The 26,774-nt window shown below is 45.5% G+C and overlaps 1 protein-coding gene across 5 annotated transcripts in view; it reads left to right on the forward strand.

Annotated features, from left to right (window-relative positions):
- LOC135916573 (golgin subfamily A member 2-like) overlaps positions 1–26,774 on the forward strand; it is a 154,117-nt gene that overhangs the window by 82,565 nt on the left and 44,778 nt on the right. For all 5 annotated transcript variants that reach the window (XM_065450007.2, XM_065450006.1, XM_065450009.2 and 2 more), the window contains 2 exons: positions 8,050–8,163; positions 11,494–11,643. In XM_065450007.2, coding sequence (XP_065306079.1) covers positions 8,050–8,163; positions 11,494–11,643 — 264 coding nt within the window. The remainder of the gene's footprint in view (positions 1–8,049; positions 8,164–11,493; positions 11,644–26,774) is intronic.

Here is a 26,774-nt window from a genome sequence, read left to right on the forward strand (position 1 = left end):
CATCGAGCAACGCAACTACACAGGCAAACAAATTAGCAGGAATAAAAAGAAGTAAAGCACTGCGCTCACAGATACGACAGTTGTACTACAGATATGGACAGAAAATGAACTGAAATGCAATATAGAGGGAGCAGAATATTTCTAACCCAGTTCTAATTAGGGGCTTTCTCCGGCAGGTCCTGCTTCTATGCCTGCTTACTGCTCTATCTCCTAATTGATGCACATGTACCAATCAGCTAGGATATAAATATGCATATGCAATTTCAGCCCTGCACAGTGTGGGGTCTGATGTGGGATTCTCACACCGTACTCTTGGGACAAAGGAACGACAACACAGTAGTGCAAACAATCACAAGGGCATTTATTGCACCTTTCATACATCAATGCCTGCTAGCCGAGTTGCTATCCACGAAACATGCCGATGGGCGCGCGACAAATCTAGAAGTCCGACTCACCGTGGCCGGAAGCGAGCGAATATGTTCGCCCCATGCTGGATCCCAACGCCTGGTCGTTCGCGTGTATAGTCACGCGAATCGTGGCGCGTTCGAAGGCGGCCAGGCGAGACGGTCTCGCCGAAGCATCGGTCGGCGCCCACGCGGGAGACGTCCCCGCCGTGCGCCGACCCGCCGTGCGCCGACCCGCCGGGAAGGAGGGTCGCTGCACGCGCGGCACGTCCGTGCTGCTTGCTGTCTCGAACCCAAGAGAGAGCGCCTTGTCTCTCCCGCACCCAAGTAACCCCGCAGCAGCGCAACACTAGCGCCATCTCTCGGACTGCACTTCAACCACATCGACCGCGTGGACGTCACGCAGGCCACGCGGCGAAGCGGGATTACAGGAGACGCGCTATGCGGGAAAAACATCGGGACGCGCGAGAGTCGCGCATCCCCACAACAGTTGTAAATAAGCAATCGCTTACCCTTATTGCCCTAATTGCAGGGAAGCACTCACTGCACCGTAATCCAATTCCTCCCCTTCCACTTAAAACCCATCCGATTGCGTTTAAAAGAACCACCGTCGTGAAAAAATTCTGGTTAGTTTTTTTATGACAGAGCACAAAAGGTGATCGTGGTTGCCAATATGCGGCTTGTTGATGAGAGCACTGATTCAGCCGAGAGCAGTGAGAGATCGGATTGCCTTGCAATGGGCTATCTGCGATACTAATTTCTTTTACATTACCCAATGCAATCTCTTGCAAGTTGATGCCAAATGGTGTGTCAGCCCTGCCCTATTGTATTTTCTAAGACAGTTGGAAATGAGGTTTGAATGGAAAATTTTCTTCATAAGGGTACAAAAATGTCAAAAGCATCTAGAGGCCAGTTCATTGGCGCAGTGAAACATGTTTGTCACCCAAACTTAAGATTTTTTTTTTTTTTTGAATGCAGAGCCGTGTGATGTGCTTAAAAAGCTAGCTTTCTTAGAGCTTTTTTTTTTTAATGAACACGGGAGGGGGGAGGCAAGCACCCAAGTTTACATAGAAGCTTTCATGCTGTTCTGCAAGGTTTATTAAAATGTTGCTGTATGTAGTCGCAGCCTGTGACGAGTGGGTGTACTGTGGCCACAAGTTATGTGGGGAACTAATTCTGTTCTCATGACAAGTTGGCTTCAGCAATGTCTTGCTGGCATGGCCATTAGCATGTCTTGTTTCTAGTTGACGGAGGCGTATGCATAGCCTCATTCTGGTGTAGCTTGAAATTAGCAGTTTCTGAACCGCTTCCCTGTGTTTGTAGCAGGTTCCAGAGTCGCACCGCAACATTTTCGTCTAGTATATAATCACCGCCTGCACAGGCGACTTCTTCTTGACTAAGTTGTCAGTCCAAGCAACAATTCCCTTAAAATATTCCTTGCATGCTTTCAACAAGCTCATCACCTCAGCACTAGGGTAATGCAGGTTTGTACCATCCTGGACATATCCTTTTAGTACTGTAAGATATGCATGCTCACTGTTGCTCAAGTACACCACAGCTACCTTAATCACACTTTTCGATTGTTTTCATGATGCTCTTCAAAAGGAATCTGCCAAGGTGGAAGAGCATGCTGCATTCTGCAGACCAGTGATTCAGTGAATAGGATCTCGCCACCATTTTCTTGAACTCCATTTTCTGTGCACTCATGCATGCCTTGCGATAGCAGGTCAACAATTTACTTTGAATTATCAATATTGTAGCTGGTTGTCGCTGGTGTCTGACGAACACACACCAGCTTGAGAGTACATTTCATATCATATGCATCCAGTACCGGCTTCCTCAATCAAATGACGTAAAGGAGGTTTTCAAGGCAGTCCTGCAACATCCTGCTTGTCAGAAGGAACTTGTAGCCTTCAGATTCCAAAAGAATGACTTGCAGATGAAGCATAACTTGTGGTTATCATATGGTAACCACATGTTGATAACTACAATAGCCTGTGATGTCTTCCATTGCGAAGAGTGTCCCATGTTCATTCCTTGAATTGTTTCAAGGGCCAAACGTAGTTTTCTGACAGCAGCATGGTGCTTATCACATCTTGAAGACTCGGAGCTATTGATGGATGCCGTGAAGGCATTAGCATATACCAATTTGAAGTAAGCTCCAGAAACCATGCTGTGGTTTCAGCTTAAGGCTCCAAAATTCACTCCCTAATCAGGTAGCGAATTGTAGGGGGAGCTTCGTGAAAGAACAATAGTGCGATACCCACCTTCATACTGGTAAAATGCCCCATGCTCACATGTGCTTCAGAAAGCTTGGGTGCAGCTTTCAGCTCTCTGTCCTTGTCATATTGTAGCACAGCATGCACATGCTATGCTTTTGGCTCTTTTGAAGGCAAGTGCTATTGACCTACAGTTGAGTCGCTTAATGCAGAAACATGCGAGTTCAAGAGCTGACGCTCAAAGATCTTCTGCATGTGAACTGCATATGCATTGAAGAACAACTCCTTCCCTTCAAGGCAAGGATGGGGAATGGAGCATACTGTGCAGGAATTTCTGTGGTTTGAAAAACTTAGCTCATGCTGCATTGCTCTATTTGCAGCTACCATGTCTGACGTCACTACACGAACCCTCGGAAAAATGCCTGCACATATGTGTACAATCTCTATTACATAGTCTTTGAAGAGGCTGCCATCGATGTGACTTCCAGCGAAGTGATACACAATGACTTGTTTCCACCGTTGGTTTAGGCATCATATCATGAAAATTGATGCATTCCAGGTGGATAATCTGGCTTTGGTTGCATTGTCACTCCTCCCAGCACAACATCTTCAGCCACATCAAGCTCAAACCCTCGAGTGATTTCCATCTTGTCCAAAAAGTAATACACAATCTCTCTCAATATTTTCCATTGCTTCTGTTTTCACCTTTAGGATGTCAACGACATTAGCAAGAATACCTGGCAAAAACTTCAGCCCTTGGAGGCGACAACCCAGGGTTCTCTCCGAAAGCAGTGGGTATAGCCTAGATGTCTTAGAGTTCTGTAGCCAGATGTTCCACTAGAAATTTTATCTGGAGCCCCTGCTTGATACTCTGAGGTGACCAAGTGCTGGCCTGGTTGTTTCTCCATGAGAGTGCATGCAGCTGGTCCTCATTTAGAAATGTGTACTCGCTTTTTGAAGTTCCCTATAGTGTTTTCTAGGTTCTTAACCTTCTGTTTCAAAGCTTGGATACTACAGTTGGCCTTTTTTGTGGACTTCTTGGAGCTGTAAGTAGGTTTTTACATCTGCAAGCTGTTTCTCCAGCTCAGCGCATGAAGTACTAGCCGAATGGAGCTCGCATTCACTACTATTCGACCAAGCAGGGGATGCACCTCGATTATCTCCTGTTACTGGTGCAGTTTCCGCTGAGTCATTTTCAGAGGCTGTTTGATGCTCACAGTTTCGTTCTTGAAGCATGTCATTACTGTTGTCTATAGGTGGGTGCATAGACTGCTCTACCACAGATGTTTAACCAACAGTTGTGGAAGTGCTAGGCTGCGGCTGCGCCATGGTCATCTCTGAATGTGCAGGTGGCACATCAGGTTTGGCTCTTTGTTTTGAAGGTTTTCTCCAACATGGCAGAGCTGAAAATCAAAGTATAAAGTGCATAAGACCATCATCCTGTTGATAGTTACAGCTGTCCGGAAAGTGTACTTCATCAAAATGAATCAAAGTTGAAGCTTGTTGGCAGCTGCACATTAGGTGTACCACATTTTTAAATTACCATGTTTCTAATGGTAGTGTTTTGTCTTTTCCATGCTTACCGTGAAGAAAATCCGTTTCGCCCAAATCAACATCCTGTTGAGCATTTTAAAATTAAGCCAGGTATCAGCTGATGTTCAGAATCATTGTAGATGATGTAAGTGGAAACATAACACCTTACCTTTAAAAAGAAAGGCACTTGGAGCAGCAGTTTGCTTTAGTTTCTTCCACCCATCGGCATGTTGTGGCTCGAAGCTGCTTTCTTCAAAGTGAGCCTGCATGTTAGTGAAATATTGGGAGTTTAAGGGTTTGATGTGCAGTGCACTAATGAAGTGGTCAAGTAATGTAGCACTGCTATATGCTTTGAATAGAGGAAACATACATTTTCCAAAAGGATTGTGGCTTGATGGGTGTTTACTCGTCCCTATGGATGCAGTACCAACAGTCGGGCTGCAGTGTATGTGCGCACTGCTAGTGTCAGCGTTTGCTTCATTAAAGATCAGTTGCAAGTAGCATATACCAAGCATTACTTGCCATCGACCAATACAGCCATCGATCACCAGTCATAAATTTACTGACGTGAGGGCTGTAAGGTTTACTAGCCTTTTGCAAAAATCTTGAAATGATCAAAATCTGCATGCAGGTTCAAAGGCAGTTGTTGTAGGTGGAAAAATTGCTGGACATGTTCGTCTTTGTGTCCCGTTACTAAGCACCTATTTAAAATATGGCTCTAATTCCCATTTCTAGAAAATACTAGCGAAAATGCGGCAAGCATAAAAATGTCATTTAACAATCGCAGCAAAAACGACGTTACTTCTGTAATGTTTAAAACATTTCTTTGGCGCCGCAAATTCCACTTTGAAACTGACAGTGTATGAAAATGTAGACACAAAAATGTTTACTCAGGGAAAGTAGGAAATCATTCTACTGAATAACACAAAATAGAGTTTTCTAATTGGATTTGGTGCTCAGCAACAAATACTATTGGGAGCAAATGCTCACTGCTTAGTAATAACGCAATAATGTCTATAATCATACCTTGGTGTAGGAAAAAAGAAAAGATAATGCTGGTGAAAAAGAAAGTATGTTTTCCAAGCTGATCCCCAAAACAACGCCAAATTTTTGGAAACTGTTTGAACGCGATGAAACGATTCGGCATTTCGAGTTTGTCAAACGTTCCTGTTCAGTTGCGGTAGGTGGACGGTAAGGAGGCATCAAAGTGCAGCTTAAACCACAAACATAACTTGTGATAATTTAATCCATGCCTACATTACATCTACACGTCGTTTCAAAAATAACCCTATAGTACCAGGCTTAACAAAGAAAAAGCGATAGAAAACAGCAACAATACTTCCAACACTCGTGCTGCATACACGCGATACATTCATTGGCTGCCACTTGTCACGCTTGATCTTCACCGTCTGCAGGAGTCTTCTGTTATGCTCCTATTAGAAAGAAAACATCTTTGAGCCATTCCTAGAGTGGTTTGTACACTGTGGCACACAATATCCAACCATCTTGCAAACCTTGCGACTGATCAGAAGGGGGACAAGGCAGCAGGTGCAGCTTGTGCGTTTAACCAAAGCACGGTGAGGGCGCAAACACCGCAGATGCTCCGACAATGGTAGGGGCGGCATTGACCCATTCAAAGAATGGCAGTACTCAGAGCAGGGGCATGGGCATCGAGGCACTCTAGTCTTAGCTGTCCATATATGGGCACTAAAGACAGGCTCTCAAACATGGTCCTTGGAGGCTATCCAAGTGCATTTTGGCTCTTTCTCTCTTTTGCTTTACTGTTGACCAAGTCAACAGTGAAAAAAAACTTTCGGCAAGTCTGGTATTAAAAGAAACTTGCCTTGCTTCGCAAATCTGGCATTGGTCCAGACTTGAGAAGCAAAGCAAGTTCCTATCAGCCAAGTTCGCCTATACTCGCATGTTGTTTATTAATTTTTCTGGACTCCCACTGACTGCAGATGCCACATGCTTGTACTTATGTTTTACTGCCCAAAAAAAGATTTAGGCAGTAAATTAATTTTGTTAGCTCCTGCACATGGAGCCCATGTGTGTTATGTCGGTGGGTATAAGTCAACCAACTGTGATGTCTTTTGTACACCCTTTTTGGAAACACAGTTGTGTCTCATTAGAGTTTACTTGGCTGGCTTATGGTTACATATAGGAAAGGAGCAGAACTTATGTAAGAAAGGAAGGACAAAGGAGTGAGTGAAGTGAAGGGAGCCAAATACAGTGTAGGCTCAATAATGCGAGTGAGTGGAGCCAACTGATGAAAGCATGCACATTAGAGTATAATAGGCATGGGTGTACACTTCACAGATGCACTGCAATAGTGGCATGTTAGTAAAAAAAAATGATGGCAGAAACTATCCCTGATGATTATCTATATCATGTGAAGCATTTGTGAAATGTGCGCTAAGGGTGGCGAAAATGTTATGACCACGGTGATGTGACAATGGCGGAGTGACGAACATGGTATGATGATGATGTTGAGACAACTGCATGACAACCATGATACGACAATGGTGGAGTGACGACAGTGGTATGACGATAGTGGAGTCACAGTGGTATGATGACGATGGTGTGATGACGTGATGCCAATGGGATGACGATGTTAAGATGATCACTATGGTAAAATGATGACCGCATGATGACTACGACGTGTCAGCGATGGCACAGTGATAGGGATCATGAAGGTGGAATCCGGACAACGAGGTGAAGACCAAGGTGTACAATAATGGGTTGACCACAGTGCAATCAATACAACGAAATGGCGACACTGGAGCCACCATGATGTCATCACGAAAACTTTGTAACGACAACGTGATAATGGCATGATGACAAAGGAGCGACCACAACATCATGACGGCGACTTTGTAGTAACGACGCGATAATGGCATGACAAGGATAGAATGACGACGACAGTATGACGATTGTAACTTGAAGAGGGCGTGATGACGATATGACAGTGCAGTGACAGTAACAGAGTAAAAACGCCGGAAAGATGACAGTGACGTGACAAAGAAAGAATGATCACAATGTCATGAAGGCAATGAAATGATTGACAGTAGCATGACAACTGCATGTTGATGTTGGACCTTGTGTCTGTGGTGACATGCATCACCTGCTGCCACGTGCTGCTCTATATCTGGTGTGTGTTTGGACTATTTGCTGCGGCTTTTCGGACTGCATTATCTCCAAGATCAGAACACATTTTTCGGGGAAGTAATTGGTGCATCCTAGCGCATGACCTTGGTCTTATCTTGGCTCTGATTAGGCAAAGAAAGCTTTGATGAATTTAAAATAGTTCCATTGCCTATTACAGGGAGGCTGACATATGCTTGTATTTATAAGAACATGCTCAACCCAGTACATCTTGAACACAGGACCATTAGTCAATCGAATATGCTTGTTGGCTGAGCATCACATGCCTTTGAACGCCTATCCATTGTATTGAATTTATTGCGTTGAATGTTCTTGTGATTCTGATCAAGCTCCATATATAAAGGCTCAACTACTTTATCATTCTTTTTTGGCTGTCTGGATGCAACACTTATTGAATATGTTCTTTAGCTGTTGTGCCATTTGGGTGTTCATAGGCAACTAAGCATAAATTATTTGGGTATTTTATTTGATATTGCTACGGCACAATATGTGCGATCACGAAAGGCCAGCAGTGTGAAGACGACGACGACGCTTAGATGCTAGCGCGGGCTGTTGCCTCTTGGCCTAGCGCAGCGTATTTTCCTTGTAAATATATTTGTACATAGCTTTTTGTCTGCGTCATCCTACGTAACAATATATACATTTGCTCTGTTCCTGTGTTTCATGAGGATATTTCTTATTGTCAGTGTAATGAACATGTTGCGTTTTTTGTTTTTTTACTTCTGCAGAGCAATGATAAGCTTGAGCTAACTGAACAGCTTCAGAAGGAACAGCATGTTACTAAAGAGCTTGGAGAGCGTTTAGGGCAGCAAGAAGAGGAGCTGCGCGAGTTACGGGACCAGGTGAGTAGTGTACTCAAGAGTGATTGTTGTGTCCAGCAAAGTCCACCAGGATGAAATAATTTTTCCCAGAATTGGAAGAAAAGAACCTTGTGACATTGTACAGGGTCGTTCAAAATATGTGCGAACACGGCGAAGCGTGGCCGTGCTCCGTGGAGCGCCAGCGCATCCGGCGCGGTCGCACATCGAAACAATGTGGCGCATGCGCACAGGAGTCTGGAGGCGGTGCTTCGTGTCTGCTACAGCGCGGAAGCGCACCATGCTTGCTTTGCTGGGAAGCGCACCTGTGTGCTGGCAGCGCCCTGATGTGTCGAGATGGCATTGTCGCATTTTACTGATTGCAGCGCGTTGTTCAGTCCTATCGAAGGGTATCAACTGGCAGAGGGAGCTAGCTTGGGCACGGCAATCTCTTATCTGCTGGCGCGGCTGATAAGCTGCTGCAAATAAGTGCCAAGCTAAGCGACTGCTCTGTACTAGTGAATGATTCTCGGATGATTCTCGGATCTACACTAGAGCTGAGAAATTTGAAACAACGCCTGCATTTAACCAAGAACGCTGCATTGCAAACACACGCTGCTGAGTTGCCGTATGCGGAACCAACAACAACGCGCTGCAGTCAGTAAAATGCGACAATGCCATCTCGGCATGTCAGGGCGCTGCCAGCACACAGGTGCGCTTCCCAGCAAAGCAAGCATGGTGCGCTTCCGCGCTGTAGCAGACGACACGAAGCACCGCCTCCAGACTCCTGTGCGCCCGCGCCACATTGTTTCGATGCGCGACCGTGCTGGATGCGCTGACGCTCCGCGGAGTGCGGCCACGCTTCGCCGTGTTCGCACATATTTTGAACGACCCTGTACATATGTAATCTGAATGTGCCGTCCTTCTCGAATGTTCTAACTCCACTTTAAATGTCATCTTAGCTATTGCTGGGCCATGCAGTTGGGCTCATGTGGTTCTTTTGGCTTTTTAAAGCTCCGTTGGGTGAAGATGAGTACATCTAACCCACCAGAGGGTTGGAGTGCTGGCTAATCAAGACTCATCATGCATACCTCAGTCATCCTGCATAGCTCAGAGTCAGTCCTGATCATGCACGTGGCGACCCATGAACTTTTCATGGGGACTGTGCAGGTTAACCCGGCAAACTTGCCTCCTGAGCTTAAAAAAAATTTTGCATTTACATTTTTTTAAAAAGTCAACTGGCATTACTTGCTTAGTTCTTATGCCATAAGCACTTCAAGGCATTCCAAATATGGAGATTCCCTTAGCCAGAGTCTCTTAAGAGAGAGCACACTTGAGTTTCCATCATGCATTGCCAGCAAACCCTTCCAAGAGTGAAGGTTGAGCATGCATTGCCTGTTTTCGGGTGTTTACATCAGGTGGCATGCCATTTCAGTGAGCCATTTAAACAGAGAGAATGTAAACCATAGCTAGTTTGCAGCACTCCAACTCAGTGGTTCTCTTTAGTGCTTGAAAGGTTTGAAAGGTGATGTCACAGCTTTCATGTCTCACTGAGACCTCAATCATGTTTGCACAAAATTTTTGCACTTTATACTGTGTTATTCATGCAGATCTACAGTGATCACATTTTGGTACATCAAAATTGCTGGTTCAGTATTAGTGGGGTTATGCCATATGAAGCTACTGTCGCAGAAACATCTCATGTCACAAACTCCATGCTGGCAGCATAGTGAGGCTGTTTATTAAAAGCCTCACTGTCTGTCAAATACACATTGAAACTAGCCTGCCGCGTTCTTTATTAATTTAAGTAATGTATATCACTGTAAGAAGCAGTATAAAATATTTCTTATGGTCTTGCAGTAGGTTCTTATTCTTGCACGGATAAAAATTCAACCGTTTGCTCGTTTTGTGCGACAACCGGTAGTATTTGAGTGATGTTCATCCAGTTCCAGCTTTGCGCTATTGGCTAGTCGCTCATAGCACGTCTGGGTGATGAGCAACAAATTCTAGATTTCCAGAACCAAGCGATCGAGCGGCAAAACTGAGCGATCTGTTAAAGTGATGGCCCGTTTGGTTGCTCGAAGCCGTTGCTCGTCGCTGTCATGCACAAAATCACTCTCATGGGGTTTAGCCTTTATGATCAGTCGCAGTGTCTGAACAGGTATGATACTAAACTATTCTTTCTCCTTGAAGCTGTATTTAATAATAATAATAATAATAATAATAATAATAATAATAATAATAATAATAATAATAATAATAATAATAATAATAATAATAACAATAATAATAATAACAACAGTTCGGGCTGCTCACACGGCCGATGCGATGCTCATAGTGTCGAGTAAAGCCAACGTCCTGGCGGATTCGATGAAGCATGGCTTTGCTTGACTTTAGCTGGGAAGCAGAATGTCTTGTTAAGGTTTGTTTTCTGCAGGCGCCTGTATTGATTGTCTGTTTCAGCCCTGTGAGCTACTGTGTAATCTCGCGTGAAATTTCAGAAAGTTTGAGCAACCTGCCTAGGTTTCCTTCGTATCTTAGGGCTACAGTGTGATGCATGACACTTTTTCCCTTTCACAAGTTGGAGAACTTTATTATTTATTTATTTATTTATTTATTTATTTATTTATTTATTTTTATTCGCAATTACATTTGTGTGTTGGGTAATGCAGCTTGTGGGCTAAGGCCAGTCTAAGTACAGTACGCTATACTGCTTACCGTTCAGGGCATATGACCATGTATTTGTTGCCCTACTGATATGACACTGGCTGGCTACAGATTTCTGAATGATTAATAAAAGACAGGTTTATGTACAATATTTACTGTTTACACAATCAATTTAACCTTGGAAGAATTGTGATCGAAAGGAGAAAAGCTCCTGAACTTACCAGAAGGTTTTATCAATGCTAGCTTATTTATGACTTTACATTCTGGAAACAAGAGAAGTGAGTAGAGCCACTCTTTATTTGTGATGCCACCTCAGTGGAGTGTCACTGATGGCAAGGGAGCCTAAAGTCTCATCATGGCCCACTCTTCTTGCTCCACTAGCTCATGAGCTCCACTCGGAAAAAAAAACTCAGTGTGAAGCATTTCGTGCTAAATTTAGGTCAGTCATCATTGTGAACAAAAGTGCTTGTACAGCTTAAATTTAAAATCCCGTCATTCTGTTTTGACCTGACAAATATTGGGCACTGCATGCAGATTGGAGGAACCAGTGGTACTTGTGGTGGGTCGACTTTGTGGAGGCATTGTGTCTGTGTGCATTTTGACTCCAATTGTACTGCATATAACCTTAAATATTGTGCTGTGATTTGCCTGCCTCATATCTGAGGTACAGACATGATCAGGTGTGATGATGCTTTTTTGACTCCCCAGCTCGCCACCAAGGAGGGTCAAGTGCAGGGCCTTGAGCAACTGTCAAGTCGGGAGCACTATCAGCAAAGTCAGCTGGCTGATCGTGTGCGCCACTACCAGGCCCAGTGCCAACTCACTGAGATACTGCAGCAAGAGCTTGCCCAGGCACAGGTATGCCCACAAAAAGATTTCTCCCCATTACAGGCCGTTTGCCTCCCACAAGTACAGCTCCACAGCTCACATCAGAGATATGTATATGATTTTGTTGTCAACTACTGAAGCAAGGTGCAGTGGTGGTGCACTGTGTGCAAATGCAAGACTGCCAGGTGCACAAAGGTTGCATTGCATGGACCATTTTCAGCATGTGCTACATAAGCCCAACCATGTACTGCTGGCCATGGTGTAATGAAGAATGCATCTTGACAAAAGCGAACCACTGTACGCAATACAGTAAAATATTGTCCACAAAGTTATTATGGAGTAATATTGTTTCAGCCACAAATGAGAGCAGTTGCTGACCACTTGTCACAGCAGTATGTGTCATTTATTCAGGTAGGCTGACCATAGATCACTTGAAATGCTATTATTCATGCTCTTGGAGTGGTCATTGTCGAAGAGTGCTGTGCTCGCAAGGCAAAGGTGCTGCGGAAAGCCACTCAAACAGGGGCATGGTGCTTTCCATTCAGTAGAGTGAATGAGCCAGCAGACACAGCTCAATATAGGTGCTCAAGGGTTATATACTTTTACATGGTATTCTTAATGAGATGCGGGAAAGTTGCTGGGAAGCTCACCGCCTGTCAGTAGAGCGCACGTAGTCTTGGGTGGCGGACGGAGTTTGATATATTGATTTCACGTCCAACCCCTTTAGAAATAAAAAATTAAAAATGCATGCGACTTTCCAGATGATATAGAAAGTGTTCGATATACACAATAATTCTATATATCTGTGTTCGATATATGGAGGTTTGACTGTATTAACTTAATAACTGAATTAACAAGCATGGTGTCAGTGTGCACAGGCAAACATGAACACATCACACTCAATGATCGTGAACACTCACTGTCAGAATGTTGGTGTGAGCGACCGCAGCAGTAGCAGTGAGCGAAGTGACGTTTGTGCTGTCTATTGCTTCAATGCAAACTGAGCGGTAAGAACACAGCATGCACAAAGGTATGGACTATGAGCTGTCTGTTGGTCGCTTTCAAGATACGGCGTGCATGGCTGTGCAAAGTACGCAGTTGCTAGTGGAGTAGAAGCGCTGCCTCCCCACTCTCCTCCCTTTTGCGTGCGAGATTGAGCCGTGATCATCAGTTCCCCTTGCGCCCAGTCACGAAATACACAGTTGCTTCCAGAGCACAATGCTGCCTCTCCTTTCCCTCCCTCCCTCCCATCGCCCCATGGCCTTTCACGTGATGGAAGACTGCATGTTTGCTCTCCACTTTCCTTCCTTGTGTGCGCCTAATTGAGCCACAATCGTCGACTCCCCTTGCTTGCTTTCTTCACTCGCACATACAGCATACAGTGTGTCGCGACGGTGTTATCAGCCTTGGATTTTATGCAGAACATCACTGCGATGGCAGCGCTGACAGCAAAAATGCGCCTGTAGTGTCCATATAATTGCTACCGCAATAAAATGTGTTATTGAGCTCTGTTTGAATTATTGCATCTTCTTTTTGACAAAGTATGTGTTTGGGAATGAAAGATTTTCCAAAGGTTTCCCAAGAATTCTGCACAGTCCTCATGTTAAAAATACCCTGCAGACCTTACTTTTGCCATGTGATTGGAAACATTAATGTGCACTGGAACAGTAATATCTGTTACTGTCACTAGAATTACGGTTCTTGCCACAAACTTCTGTCATACTGTAATATCTTCAGCAGTCTCATGAGAGCAGGTGACAAGGGCATCATATAAAGTACCATATTGCAGTGAGCTTCATCTGTCAGAAACTTTAATAGCTTCGAAGTTTTTGTTTTACCTATGAAAGTAAGCTTTCCGTGCTACCCTATTAGCGGCGAGAATTAGGAGTGGCGCCCTCTCGCGAGTGACGTCACGGCCAGGACGCCGCTCGCTCCGGCTCGCTCGGCTGCCGCGCGCGCTCGTTCCCTTCATGTATGCTTGGGGTATGGGCAGTATGGGTGGCTCGAGCCGTACGTATTGAAGAATACGTCGGCTTCTTTCAGCTGCAATACCTTAACCACAGTTTCTTCTTCAACAGCGTGTGAGTCGAGAAACTTTGTGGCTTGGATATCGCAAGCTAAGTAGCATTAAAGGGGTCTACTAGGTTTTGCAATGCATATATGCGCCGTGTCTGTCGGTAAATTTTGACTAAAAAAAGAATATCTGCAAATTCAACGCGCGAAGTTGTGTATGATGCTTTGCTAAACACTTAACATTCCTTTAGTATTTAGCTATAAGAGGCATTGCATTTTACGTGGAAGAAAAATTTGGTAATTGGCGTCAACATGTTATCCGATGTTAGAAAGACACTGCCCAGCGAAGCTGTCATCATGATTCCTATTACTCTGGTGTGTTGTTTTATTCAAATATGGCCATTCATTAATGCGTAAAAAAATAGTTAGGCACGCATTTCTTATGGAAAAGTTTGCTGCTACTTTCACCCCCCTCTGAAACAGGCCTCCAAAAAACGAATTGCTCATGGCTGCTAACACGACGGCGCATCATGTAGAGTATTTACATAGTTAATTCACAAACACCATAGTAGCAATCACCTGAGAGAAAAGTTTCGTTGTTAAGATCGATAGCCACTCAATTGAAAGTGATGAAATGTTTCATAGTGGCCCTAAGTAGCCTTTATCGACAATATGGCACACCCCTGATCACGTAACAGTAGCAATCGACTGTCCGTATAGCGAGGCACGCTATGTTCGCGAAACCCATCAGTTCACTACAACTTCGAATTAAAACCATAAAGCATTTTTTACAGCGCCAACTGGAATGGCTAAAATATTCTCGAGCTACTACACCGCAGCTTAGATTGCCTACAAAAAGAAAATTCAAGCACCTTCTGTCTCACCATGTCTCGATCCAGCGTTATTTAATTATACAAACGGATAACTATTCGCTTCGTCGGTACATAAAAGAGAACCTTGCAGGCTAAATTAGGTTTGCTCCAATCCAATCGCAAGCATTCATAAAGAAAGCACCACAAGCCTTGCATATACTTTCACTTGATTTCTGACCTTCCACCAGGGGAATTTCGATATCTTCAATATGTCCCATACTACTAGTCATTGACGCTTCGACTTCTTTCTGGCTGCAGCTATGCGGTCCAGCAGGCATACTTCACTAAAAAAATTGGGCCGAGCAGCCTGTGTCAGTTCGCCAAACAGATTCGTCATGTATATTCCTCAAGCAACAAGCACCAGTAAATTTCTCAAGTGAGTTTGATTTGATTTATTAATTTCCATTTACACACACACATGTACAGAGGAGTGGTGAATGGAGGTGGATGAGGGAAAAAAGCCGCACAGACGCGGCTTGAGGTAACCTCACCCCCTTAGGTACAATATGGCTGCATGGGGTAACACATCAAGCGCCATATAAATTACATTTATATAGTGGCCATAAAACATTGCAGTTATACAATATATGAAAGAACAGTGAAATATTTCCACAATAACAATGCAAAACACACTGCGGCATTGAAATAAATAAATGATATACACTTGGGAACATAGACAAAAAAAGAGGAACATTACATACATTATTAATCATTAACAAACGCGCTCTAAAGAGGTGAGTTGAACGGGTAGCACGGAAAAGGGAATATATATTGGTACATTCCTATTTGTACTCTGTAAATAGCTGTAAGCCTTCATTAACTTTACTTCAAATTTTCGCCGCTTAAAAAAAATAAACACGTGAAGAACTGCTTAATGTTGACAAGCAGTTAAAGCAGCAAGTGAGGCGTGTAGAATCTAAGCTCCAGTATTAGTTAAGTCCCCGTGCTACTACCGAGCGTTTCTGTGAGGAAATGCAAAAATTCGATATTATGCCATGAACTACTCGTCATGAGCAAACCTGTTTTAGCGGAATAAAATCAATGTAACTGCTGTAGAAGTCATATATAGCCAGCTTTGTGACATACTTGTTGCACCACGGCAGGTATGGTATCATAACTGGATTCCTATAGGCTATGCTTTTGCGATTATCCCCGTATGAAAAACCCGCAGTGGGCTGGTCTGCGTCGCTTCGGCTGGCACTGTAGCGTTGCCTTCGAGAGCTGCATTGTTGTCTAAGAAATTAGCTCTTTGAATAAATTTTCGCAAAGGAAGATGTCGTAAAAATATATTTGAGACGACCACCATAAGTATACAAGCAGAGAGAACGAGGGCGAACAAACGAAAACACCGCAGAAAGCGCCCGGACAATGCCCGAACTGTAGCAGACGTCACGCGAGCGGCGCTCGCAGCGCCGCTCGTGTTCGTTCTCGGGGCTAATATCTCCTGCAGACTGACCCTGATATGAGCATAATTGTGGTGAGAAAATTATGCCAAGCTTATGTCATGAAAGTGCTTGGTTGTTTTTATATGAATTGAAGCAATGCCTTGTAACATGTGAGCACATGCCAATCCATTAGATGAAGGAAATTGAAGCACCACAGTGGTACTGGCATATAAGGGTGCAACACTGAGCTCGTTGATTCTTCTGGGGAATTGGTGAAACTGGGCTGAGATGAGGAACGGCACGACGTTAGCACTAGCTAACAACGGTCTTTGTTTATTGCATCGCAAAATAAATAATTTCTAAAACCACACTTGACTTCTCAGAGCATGTCTGGTGACCTTTAAATGGTGAAAAGAGGATAGTCAAGGAAGGAAAAGAAACGTAAAAAAGCAAAGGAGAGAACTGAATAAGGTAAGCATAGAAACATGTACTTGTCAGCACACCACTGGCATAATCTAATTGCAAAGCCATTTTCATGTTTTAAGCCTGTCTCAGATATGCAATTACTTTTTTGGTTAGGCTAATAGGAGGCACAATGATACAACTGCTGCCTTTTATGAAAATTACATATATATACTTCAAACACTAAATGCGCACAAGTGTCAGGACATTCCTGGAATTTCGGTGTGCACCCACAGGTTTTGCATTGGGAAACCATCATGCTACCATTCTTCATTTGCACGTTGTATGCTTGCTCACTTAGCTCTGTATTCAGATATTTCAAGGTTTGCTGTCAATGATCCTTTTCTGGTTCAAGGATCATAAGGAGTCACACAGTTCTTCAATTCTTCAAAACAGTGATGATCTCCCAGCATCTTCCATCGATCTGAATGACTTGTATTATTCCTTTCCTTTTTAGCAAATTCTTGAAGCTGTAACAAATGTCATGTACAAAGCAGGAAGAGCAAGTTTTTAAAACACCTTTGGTCGAACCACGGAAGCCTTTCTCAAGCTCCTGTACTTCTATGTACTATCCATGATAATTAACTCTTGGAGTGAATTGCTAGTCCAGATGACAGGGTATACATATATAGGCTAATGTATGGCTTCTTGTACATCAGCTATGTCAGCTAATGTTACATCAGCAAAACCATTCCATGCTGTGTGGCGTGCCTCAGGGCTCAGTGTTGGGACTATTACTCTTTTCTTTTTATATAAATGATCTTCTCACAGCTCTTTTCTTTTCCGGTCAGAAAATTAAAATGGTCGAAAGTCATGCTAATAGGGATCTTTCTGAGATATACCAATGGTTCTTACAAAATAAATTGACAATACGTCAAAAACTAAGCACACCATTTTCTCTAGTCCGTATAAAATCTCAAACAGTTTTAGCTGACCTAAGAATTGGCTCAAACCACTTAGAATGAGCTGATCAACAGGTATATCTTGGTTAAAGAGGAAAAGCACCGTGACTTCAGACATGACGTGACGAAGGAGTGGACAGGACGAGCGGTAACTAGCAGCTAAGGTTTATTACCATGAAACACATAGCAGCAGAATGTCGCATCTGCGCGCAGCGTGCCTTGACACACTGATGAACAGAATGAAACACGTGGCTGAAAGCACCCTAGATATGACTGTGGAAAGTGCCAAGGGCCCAAATATTGCAGGCGAAAATTCCACAGTGATCACCATGAGGTTGTCGAGCTTGCCGTGGCCCGGACAATTGTCACTTATAAAGAGCACTTGCTAATTCTTTGGTTTGAACTGTCTATCCAGAAAAGGTGCACATACTCTTAAAAAATAGCAGCAGTCATCCATGCTTGCTTGTTACTTCTGTAGATGCATTCCTTAAGAATAGTTGCATTTTGGAAGCACTGCGACTTCTCTGGCTTCCCCAGTATTAACAACCGAAGCTTGTCCTCGCCTGCTGCATTGGCACCAAACAGCGCCGTAACACGCTCGTTGCTCTGTTTTCCTCCGTATGAGGATCCGCCAGTGGTAGTGGATGTTTGATTTAGTAACATCTTGTAAAAAAATGCAGCCTCATGTAGGTTGTAGATGGCTTTGTCTTCATACTTTTCAAGTTGAGCTTAACGCTGATGTTGGTGCCATACGTCTACGGTGTCACAGTTCACAGCTGTGCTTTTGCCAGCCATCGGCTTCGAGGTCACGCCGTGTCGTTTCTTGAACCGCTCAAGCGAGCCATTGCTGCACTTGAAATCCTTATGGCCCATTTGGAGGGCAAGAGCTTGGGCTTTTGCATTAAGTGCAGGTCCATGTATGGGGAGATCTGCATTCCTGGTGTTCTTCACCCACTGTAGAAGTGCACCTTTCACTTTGGGGTGTTTCGAATCGTGATTCCTCTTTCTCTTCGCTGAGAAGCTCTTTTCGAAGCCATCCAGCACAGCTTCCTTGTTTTTCAATACAGTTGATAAAGTAGACGGTGGTATGCCGAATTCCTTCGCGATGTCAGTTTTCTGCTGGCAGCCTTTTTCCACATTTTTTATCAGCAGAACTTCCTGCTCCTAAGTCGGACACTTTCGCCCGGAGACTGACAGAGCCATTTATTACTGTACACAACAAAAGCACGCATTGGGCACACCTAACGAAGCACTTCGAATAACACACAATCGCATGGCTTGCAGCATGGATCCAAATGCTAGTGTCGTTGGCAATAAAGTGACTGAACGCGGCGGGCGACACACAAGGCAGTAGCTTCATAATGTCGTCAGGGCATCTCGCTTTCCTTGTCTGTGCCCGCTGGTGATGGTGATAGTTGCAATGGCGGACTTGGCTTCGGATTCACGTGTAGTGGAAGAAAGGCGATTGGAGTTGTGGAGACCGAAAAGTAGGAACTGTGGAAGGGCACCCGTTGGTGGAAGATTGTGCTCGGGAGGCCAGGCCAGAAGAGGGCAGCTTTGGTGGAGCAGCGATGTCGAAACTGGCAGCAAGGAGGCGAGGAGTTGCATGAAGGTGAGTGAGAGGAGTGACTGGCGTCCAAACAGCTTGCAGACTGGAGAACAGATGAGGAGGGAATGTCTTTCTCTATGAGGAAGGAAAGGCCGTGGCCACTTTTATAGGGGGGGATGAGAAACTATGCTTTGATAGGGGAGATGAAGACTACGAGAGCATTGCGCTGCAAAGCACCGCAAATGCCGTGGCTCGAGTTTGAGGTTGTGTTTGTTGTGCTCAAAAAACGATTCGCCACTCATTGTGGGTACGCAGCACGATCGTGAAAACTGAATGTTTTTGCAGTAGGGGCTTTGTATGATCACTGGGCAATTTTCTCCCGAGGTTTGCAGCCGTGAAGTTTTTCAGCGCACCATTGTGGACAACACTGCTAATTCTACAGTTCATGAACCGTCGCATCCACGCCATTCTAGGAACAAAATTCAATGATCCTACTATGCATTTAGACCGTTTGTCTAAAGTCAGACGGCACGAATCGAGCATGAACGGCTAGAGAAAATTGCCGAGGAAATACGAGCTTGCGTTGACCCCGCCATGTGGACAACCTGACTCGCCTCTGGCAATGCTAGGATTTTTCATGTTTTCAGCAAATTATCGGTCTATTTGCATCGCCAAAGTGCAACGAAGCTAGGGTTGCTGTCTTATTGCAATGCAGGCCGATTATGGCAAGTGGCGAGCAAATTTCTAGACCGGCTTCCCCAAAGTCGTCTTCCCAATTTGTTAACGTAGTAGCTGCTTGCGTCGAACATGGCACTTATAATTGGAGGGACACTTCTTTTGTGCTTTCGGCACGTTTGAGTGCCAGAAGTGCTCTTTACAGCGGTAAAACTTTGCTCATCGAGCGCACCCCATGGAATGCTACGGTGTAAGTCTCTACAGTGTAACTCTTCTGCGGTCTTTTGGACACTTTTCAGCATCAAAGAGACCGCGGTTTTCTCGCAAAACGTCTGGAAAACTTTATTTTCATGTGTATTCTATCACGGGGGACACTAGCGATGCGATTGCGACCAAGATTAACGGTTCAGGCGCGCTGAACCATGGAATTGGACAGCTTCCGTTCACTCCACAGTAAACAGCGGGGAGTACTTGGCACTCGCTTGGTACCCATTACAGGCGGTCATCGGTCATGGGTTTGGTACATTTGTGGCCTGTTCTGTGCCTGCATGAGTCTAATTCTTTGGCAGTAATAATTTGACACTGGAGGTGCAAAAAGGTCACCACCGCCGAGCACCGGGGATGCCTCCACTTGGCACTTCACTCTAAACAGGTTAAGCTCTTCGTGCACTTTGAGTAACGCAGCTTAAAAATGCATGTGTTTGGGTCGGGACCAGTAGAAATTTTGAATAAGGTGATATTTTGAGTAAAGCAATTTCATTATAACAAGAGATTACTGTATTCATATTGCAAAGAAGAGCCCCTCATATAATTAAACATTGTAATTTGACAGATAGAGCCGCTCCACTCTTTGGTGATCTAAATATTACGCCATTCTTTTGCTATGAGGGATTCTGTTGATTTAACCCTCCAATTATTAGCAATGCTTACGGTAAAAGGACTATTGTCTATGCTGCTGCCATATTATGGAACAAAGTACCTACAAACTTTAAAGATGGGTCATGTTTCAATTGCCGATATCAAAAAGTTCTTCAGAAGTGATCAGTATGTGAGCCCATTGTAAACTAATGTTTCTTTCTTTCTTTTTTACTTTTTGTGTTACTATTGTATAAGTTCTTGTGTGTCTTAATTTTAATATTTGTATGCAATCATTGTATAACTTTGTTATACACAAAATTGGTGTACAATGCCGAGTTGTCTTACTACCATATCTAGCACTTCTTGCGTGGGCCCATGTCTAGACAAGGAGGCTAAGGGCCCAGATGATTTACATGTGCCTTTTTTAGCACTGGTTTACCATTGGTTTTACTATAAATTGATTTGATTTGATTAGTGTTGACCAGCATAGAAAGGACTTCAGAATATGAGTTACGCTACTGCTTCCAAGTGGTTAAGATGTTTTGATACAATGAGTACTTGGTTGGCCTCAAGTGCAGCCAGGGTGAGGTGCACCACCTCAGATTCTAAGAATTTTAACAATTTTTTTCATGCTTCATGTCAGATTTTGTGCATGAGTTCCTGGAAAAGCAACAGCTATGCTTTCTCAACCTGAAGCTTGTGTGTCTAGAAAACATTTGGTGGTACTGCTCTACCTCCGCCTATTCCCCTGCTTGGAAAATGTGCTGCTGCCATTCATCACTACACATTCAAAAGTCACAATTGCAACAGGCACTCTCAAAAAATACACTCTTCAGGTCCTGCTTCAGGTCTCACAGCAAGAAGGGAGGTTGCTCGGCTCTGAGCTTCCCAGAGCTATCCTGAGAAATATTGCCAACAGGGTTTTGTCAGGGCTTTGGGGGGGAACTAGTGTAGACCACCTATAAGTTATAACACAAATTGTTAGAATCACGAATATCCACACTGTAATATAACCATAACGTCCAAGTGCTACAGTCACTGCATGATGCAGAAAAAATAACACGAAGAAAAAAAAAATAGCTAACGAAGTTTCAGACACTGTATGGACTCTTGCTTGATTTTTTGGACTGATCCTCGCGCACGATGTCAAAAACATGGTGGCAATGAACAAAACTGTCACTATTCTGACTGTCACCAGTGCCCAAAGTTTCGTTCTCAAGGTGGTTTCTCTGCTTTTTGAGTGACATGCGGTTGCTGTGAAGAGTCGTGTCAACTCCACGCCAAACTGCAACTTTGATTGCCTATTCCAAACTATAACATAACCATAACATCTAGTACCCATGGTCACCGCATGAAGCAGACAAAATAAAAAAAAATTGCAAACAATACTTCGGATGCCGTATGGTGTCTTGCTTGATCTTAGAGTGATTTGCATGCGCAATGTTGCAAACATGGTGGCCATGAACAAAGCTGTTGCCATTCCGGCTGTCACCAGTGCCCTAACTTTCGTTGTCCAAGTGGTTTCTCCATTTTTCAAGTGCTATTTTCCATAGAGTTTCCTACAAAAATTACTAGAGGGAACTCTGGCGCTAGTGTCTACGGCAGCTGCAATGGGAGCGGTTGTCCCAGCATGGGAATTGTGGGAAGTACATGGATTTGCCTAAACTTTGTCCTTTTGGCTTCAAACGGCTTTGTGACTTTGTAAACTCGTCATTTTGAACAGTGTATTGCGTAATAAATAATTATATAAACATCATTAAAATTGCCCGACGGCAGGATTTGGACACAGGGACTCTAGCACAGAAGCCTGATATTGAAACCATTAAGCCACGGACGCATGTATCGACAAGCCAATGAAACGCCCTTATGAATTTATCGCGGGCATGCCAGTGCCTTGAGACGCTTGGCCCGTTTCGATTTGGCCACCTGGACAAACTCAATCGTTGCAATTAATAGCAATTGTACGCGTTTCCGGCGTCTTCTGCACTTCGAAGAATATAGATTGTGGGGATGCGCGACCCTCGCGCCTCCCTTGATGTTTTTCCCGCATAGCGCGTCTCCTGTAGTGCGGCTTCGCCGCGCACGCGGCGTCGGAGTGGTAGAAGCGTGGTGCGAGAGATGGCGCGAGCATCGCGCCGCTGCGCGGTTACTTGAATGCGGGAGAGACAAGGCGCTCTCTTGGCTTCGAGACAGCCAGCGGGACAGACGTGCTGCACGTGCAGCAACCCTCTTCCCCGGTGGGTCGCCGAACAGCGTGGACATACCGCGCGCGCGGCGACCGATGCATCTGCGAGACCGCCTCGCGTGGCCGCCTTCTAACGCGCCACGATTCGCGTGACTATACACGCGAACGACCAGGCGTTGGGATCCAGCATGGAGCGAACATATTCACTTGCGAGGACGCGGTGAGTCGGACTTCTAGATTTGTCGCGCGCCCATCGGCATGTTTTGTGGATAGCAACTCGGCTAGCAGGCATTGTTGTGTGAAAGGTGCAATAAATGCCCTTGTGATTGTTTGCACTACTGTGTTGTCGTTCCTTTGTCCCAAGAGTACGGTGTGAGAATCCCACATCAGACCCCACAAGATTGCGCTGAAATATATGACAATAAGATTTATATAGCGTCTTATGCAAAGCCACAAGAACGTCTGAATCCACAAGCACGAAGATCAGACAAATCCATGTACTTCCCATCATTCCCATGGAAGGACGACGACTGCAGCGCCAGAGTTCCCTCTAGTAATTTTTGTAGGAAACTCTATGCCATTTTCAAGTGCCAGTTTTGTCAATTCCGCATTAAAGTGCAACTTTGGTCACCGATTTCTGACAGCACTGGTTAGCGTGGGTGGCCTTGCCAGCATGTGTGCCGAGCGGCATGACATGTGTGCATCTGACTGCAGCGTGCATGAAAATTAGTACAGATCCATGGGTGATCAGCCGGCAACTGCCATGAAAGCTTACCTAGTTTGTACGTATGCACACTGGTAGGATTGGCAAAAACTCATGTATGGGCACAAAGACGTGAAGCTCCGAATTGAATTTGCAGAACACAGTATAAGCTGACAACGTCACAGATCAAGGTTGCACACGAGACATCCGATATGCACTTTGCGACGGGTGAACGTGAAATGTATCTGTGGCTTTGGCTACGTAAAATCTTCAATAGGTATTATTTCAGTAAAACCAACATACAGAAAAATTGTTAACAATATTTCCGCAGTGCTCTCTGCCTTATAAGTCGGACGTTTTGCGGCCCCCTCCATGTATGAGAAATCGGTCAATGACTGTGTTAACTTTATGGCACACAAACTGAAGAGCTGAAGAGTGACAATGCGTATGCGTTTGGTGCAGAGCACATCCACTGCTTACAAGTGGCCAGAGCAGAAGAGGCTTCTCCATTGCCTAGAGCCCCCACCCCCCACGGTGTGCATACCACGTGACATAAAATGTGCTGCCACTGCGAATTTTTTGTTATTTACCTTGTTGAGCCGTGGTAAACGAGACGGACACACGTCTTTTCGGTAACAAGGTCTAGTTTATTCTGTCAAAAGAGAGAATTGAGCGGGCGCGCTGCGCGCGCCCGAAGTGGCGAGGGCTTTAGAGAACGAGAGGAGAAAAGAGGGAAAAGGAGCATAGAGAAGTGCGGTGCACGGACCTAGTGCGAAAGGAAGGCAGTAAACACAGTAACAAGAAAAGGGAGCTCGCGCACGACGTTCGGCACAATGAGTCGGATCATGTGTCCGTGTGCCTGGTGTCAACACTCGCGAAGGTCCGCTTACGGGAGGCCCGCGGGACGCCCCGCGGAGTTGTTTATGGCTGCGGGGGTGGTGCGCAGCTCCATCGCCGCGCCGCTACAGATTGCTCCCCCCTTAGAGAGGAAGCTGAAGCGACGAACGATGCTCACAATGCACAAGTGGCAGCCCAGTGAACGCGACGAGGAGGTGACGAACCGCGCACTTGCAAGGAGGAGTCCGCATGTTCCGGGGAGGCGAGATAATTAAGCGCGGGTGCCTCGCTGAATGCTGGCTTGAGTCGCTCAAGCGCGATTGTATCTCGTGTCCCATTTACGTCGACGACGAAGTTAGAAGGAAAACGTTCTAAAACGGGGAATGGCCCGAGGTAGTGGGGCTGCAGCGAGCCGCGCACAGGACCGTAACGCACAAAAACATGTGTGGCTGTCTGCAAGTCCGAAGTGATGTACACTGCACGGGGTTTGTTAAAACGCGTAGGCTGCGGACGGAGGTTTCGGAACACATCGCGAAGCTGGTCGACGTACTCGCTTGCTGTTAGAGAGGAGGTGAGGGTGTTTTCTTCGAAGAAGTCGGCTGGCAGGCGAAGCGAGGTGCCGTAAACAAGCTCCGCAGTAGCGCAGGAGAGGTCCTCTTTGAAGGCAGATCGAATTCCGAGAAGCGTGAGCGGAAGTCTGTCAACCCACTTGTTTGGGCAGCCGTGCGCTGTGAGTGCTGCCTTGAGATGGCGATGAAATCTCTCGACGAGGCCATTTGTTTGAGGGTGGTAGGAGGCAGTTCGCAAGCGTGCTGTTCCGAGAAGTTGAAGTAGCTCCGTGAAAAGGGACGATTCGAATTGCCGGCCTCGATCAGTGACAACTTTCGTTGGACAGCCAAATCGGGATACCCAAACGGAAACAAAAGCTGCGGCGACAGTAGCTGCAGACATGTCGGGGATAGGTGTCGCTTCGGGCCAGCGTGTAAAGCGGTCGACACATGTCAGAAGATAGCGATAGCCTTGGCATGGGGGTAGCGGGCCGACAATGTCGACGTGCACAACGGAGAAACGTTCGTCGGGTTGCAAGAAAGGCTTTGTGGGGGGGACAGGGTACCGCTGAACTTTCGCGCGCTGACAAGGTGCGCAAGAGCGGACCCAGTCTCTGATATGTGCGTTCATGCCCGGCCAGACGAAGCGTGATGAGACAAGCTTTTGGGATGCGCGAATGCCTGGGTGTGCAAGAGTGTGATATGAGTCAAATATTTGCTTGCGGAATGAGGTGGTTAGGTAAGGCCGAGGTGTGCCCGTGGAGGTGTCGCAAACAATTGGCACATCTTCAAAGGTAACTAATTCAAGCTGAAGAGATGTTGACGCGTCACGTAAGTGACGGAGCTCAGAATCACTAGCTTGTTCTGTAGCCAATTCTCGGAGGTTGAAAGGAAATGATGTTGAGATAGAGCTCTTGGAGCGACTGCGCGTGATAGCATCCACGCGACTGAGGGCGTCAGCTGGTGAGTTGTCAACGCCGCTGACGTGGCGTATGTCAGTTGAAAACTCTGAGATGAAAGCGAGCTGGCGCACCTCACGTGGAGTGTATAATGATTCAGAGCGGCCGATTGAGTAGGTGAGAGGCTTGTGGTCAGTGAAGATTGTGAAAGAGCGGCCTTCAAGTAGGTGTCGGAAATGCCTCACGGCGAGAAACATGGCGAGCAACTCACGGCCGAAAACACTGTAGCGTGTTTGTGCGGGGGTCATGCGTTTTGAGAAAAAGGCAAGGGGCTGCCACCCACCGTTTACTTTTTGTTGCAGTACCGCTCCGACCGCAGAGCTGGAGGCATCCGTCATGAGCGATAACGGATAGTTGGGGTTGGGATGAGCTAGCAGTGTGGCATCGGCCAAAGCGTGCTTGATAGAATTGAAAGCTTCATCTGTTGTGCTGTCCCAGGGCAGTGCGGTTGACGATTGTTTGCCGCAGAGCAAACGCTCGAGGGGTTCCAGCAGCATAGCACAGTTTCTAATGAATCGGCGGTAAAAGTTTACCAGGCCTAGAAACTGGCGCAGCTTAGTGATTGAAGCTGGCTTGGGGAACTCCATGATGGCTTGCACTTTGTGGGGAAGAGGGCGGATGCCGTTGTTATCCAAGCGATGGCCGAGAAAATCAAGTGATGGTACTCCGAACTCGCTCTTGGCAGTGTTGACGACGATACCATTTGCTGATAGGCGCTCAAAGAGCTGATGGAGATGTTGGAGGTGCTCTTCGTGGGATGAGCTTGCCACAAGCAAGTCGTCAACGTAGGCGAAAACGAAAGGCAGACCACGTGTGACTGTGTCGATGAACCGCTGTGATGTCTGTGCGGCATTTCGGAGACCGAAAGGCATTCTCAAAAATTCGAAGAGGCCAAATGGGGTAGTAATTGCTGTTTTTGGAATGTCTTCTTGTGCGACAGGAATTTGGTGAAAGGCTCGCACCAGGTCAATTTTGGAAAACACTGTAGTGCCATCCAGTGCCGACGTGAAATCTTGGATGTTAGGCAGTGGGTACCGATCCGGAATGGTTTTTGCGTTCAGGGATCGGTAGTCCCCACACGGCCTCCAGTCACCTGATTTCTTGGGGACCAAATGGAGCGGGGACGCCCAGCTGCTGGACGATGGTCGTACGATTCCAAGTTCTAACATGTGTTCGAACTCTGCTTTGGCAATTTTGAGTTTGTCCGGGGCGA

The sequence above is a fragment of the Dermacentor albipictus genome, chromosome 1, assembly GCF_038994185.2.
Source record: "Dermacentor albipictus isolate Rhodes 1998 colony chromosome 1, USDA_Dalb.pri_finalv2, whole genome shotgun sequence".
Lineage (NCBI taxonomy): Eukaryota > Metazoa > Arthropoda > Arachnida > Ixodida > Ixodidae > Dermacentor > Dermacentor albipictus.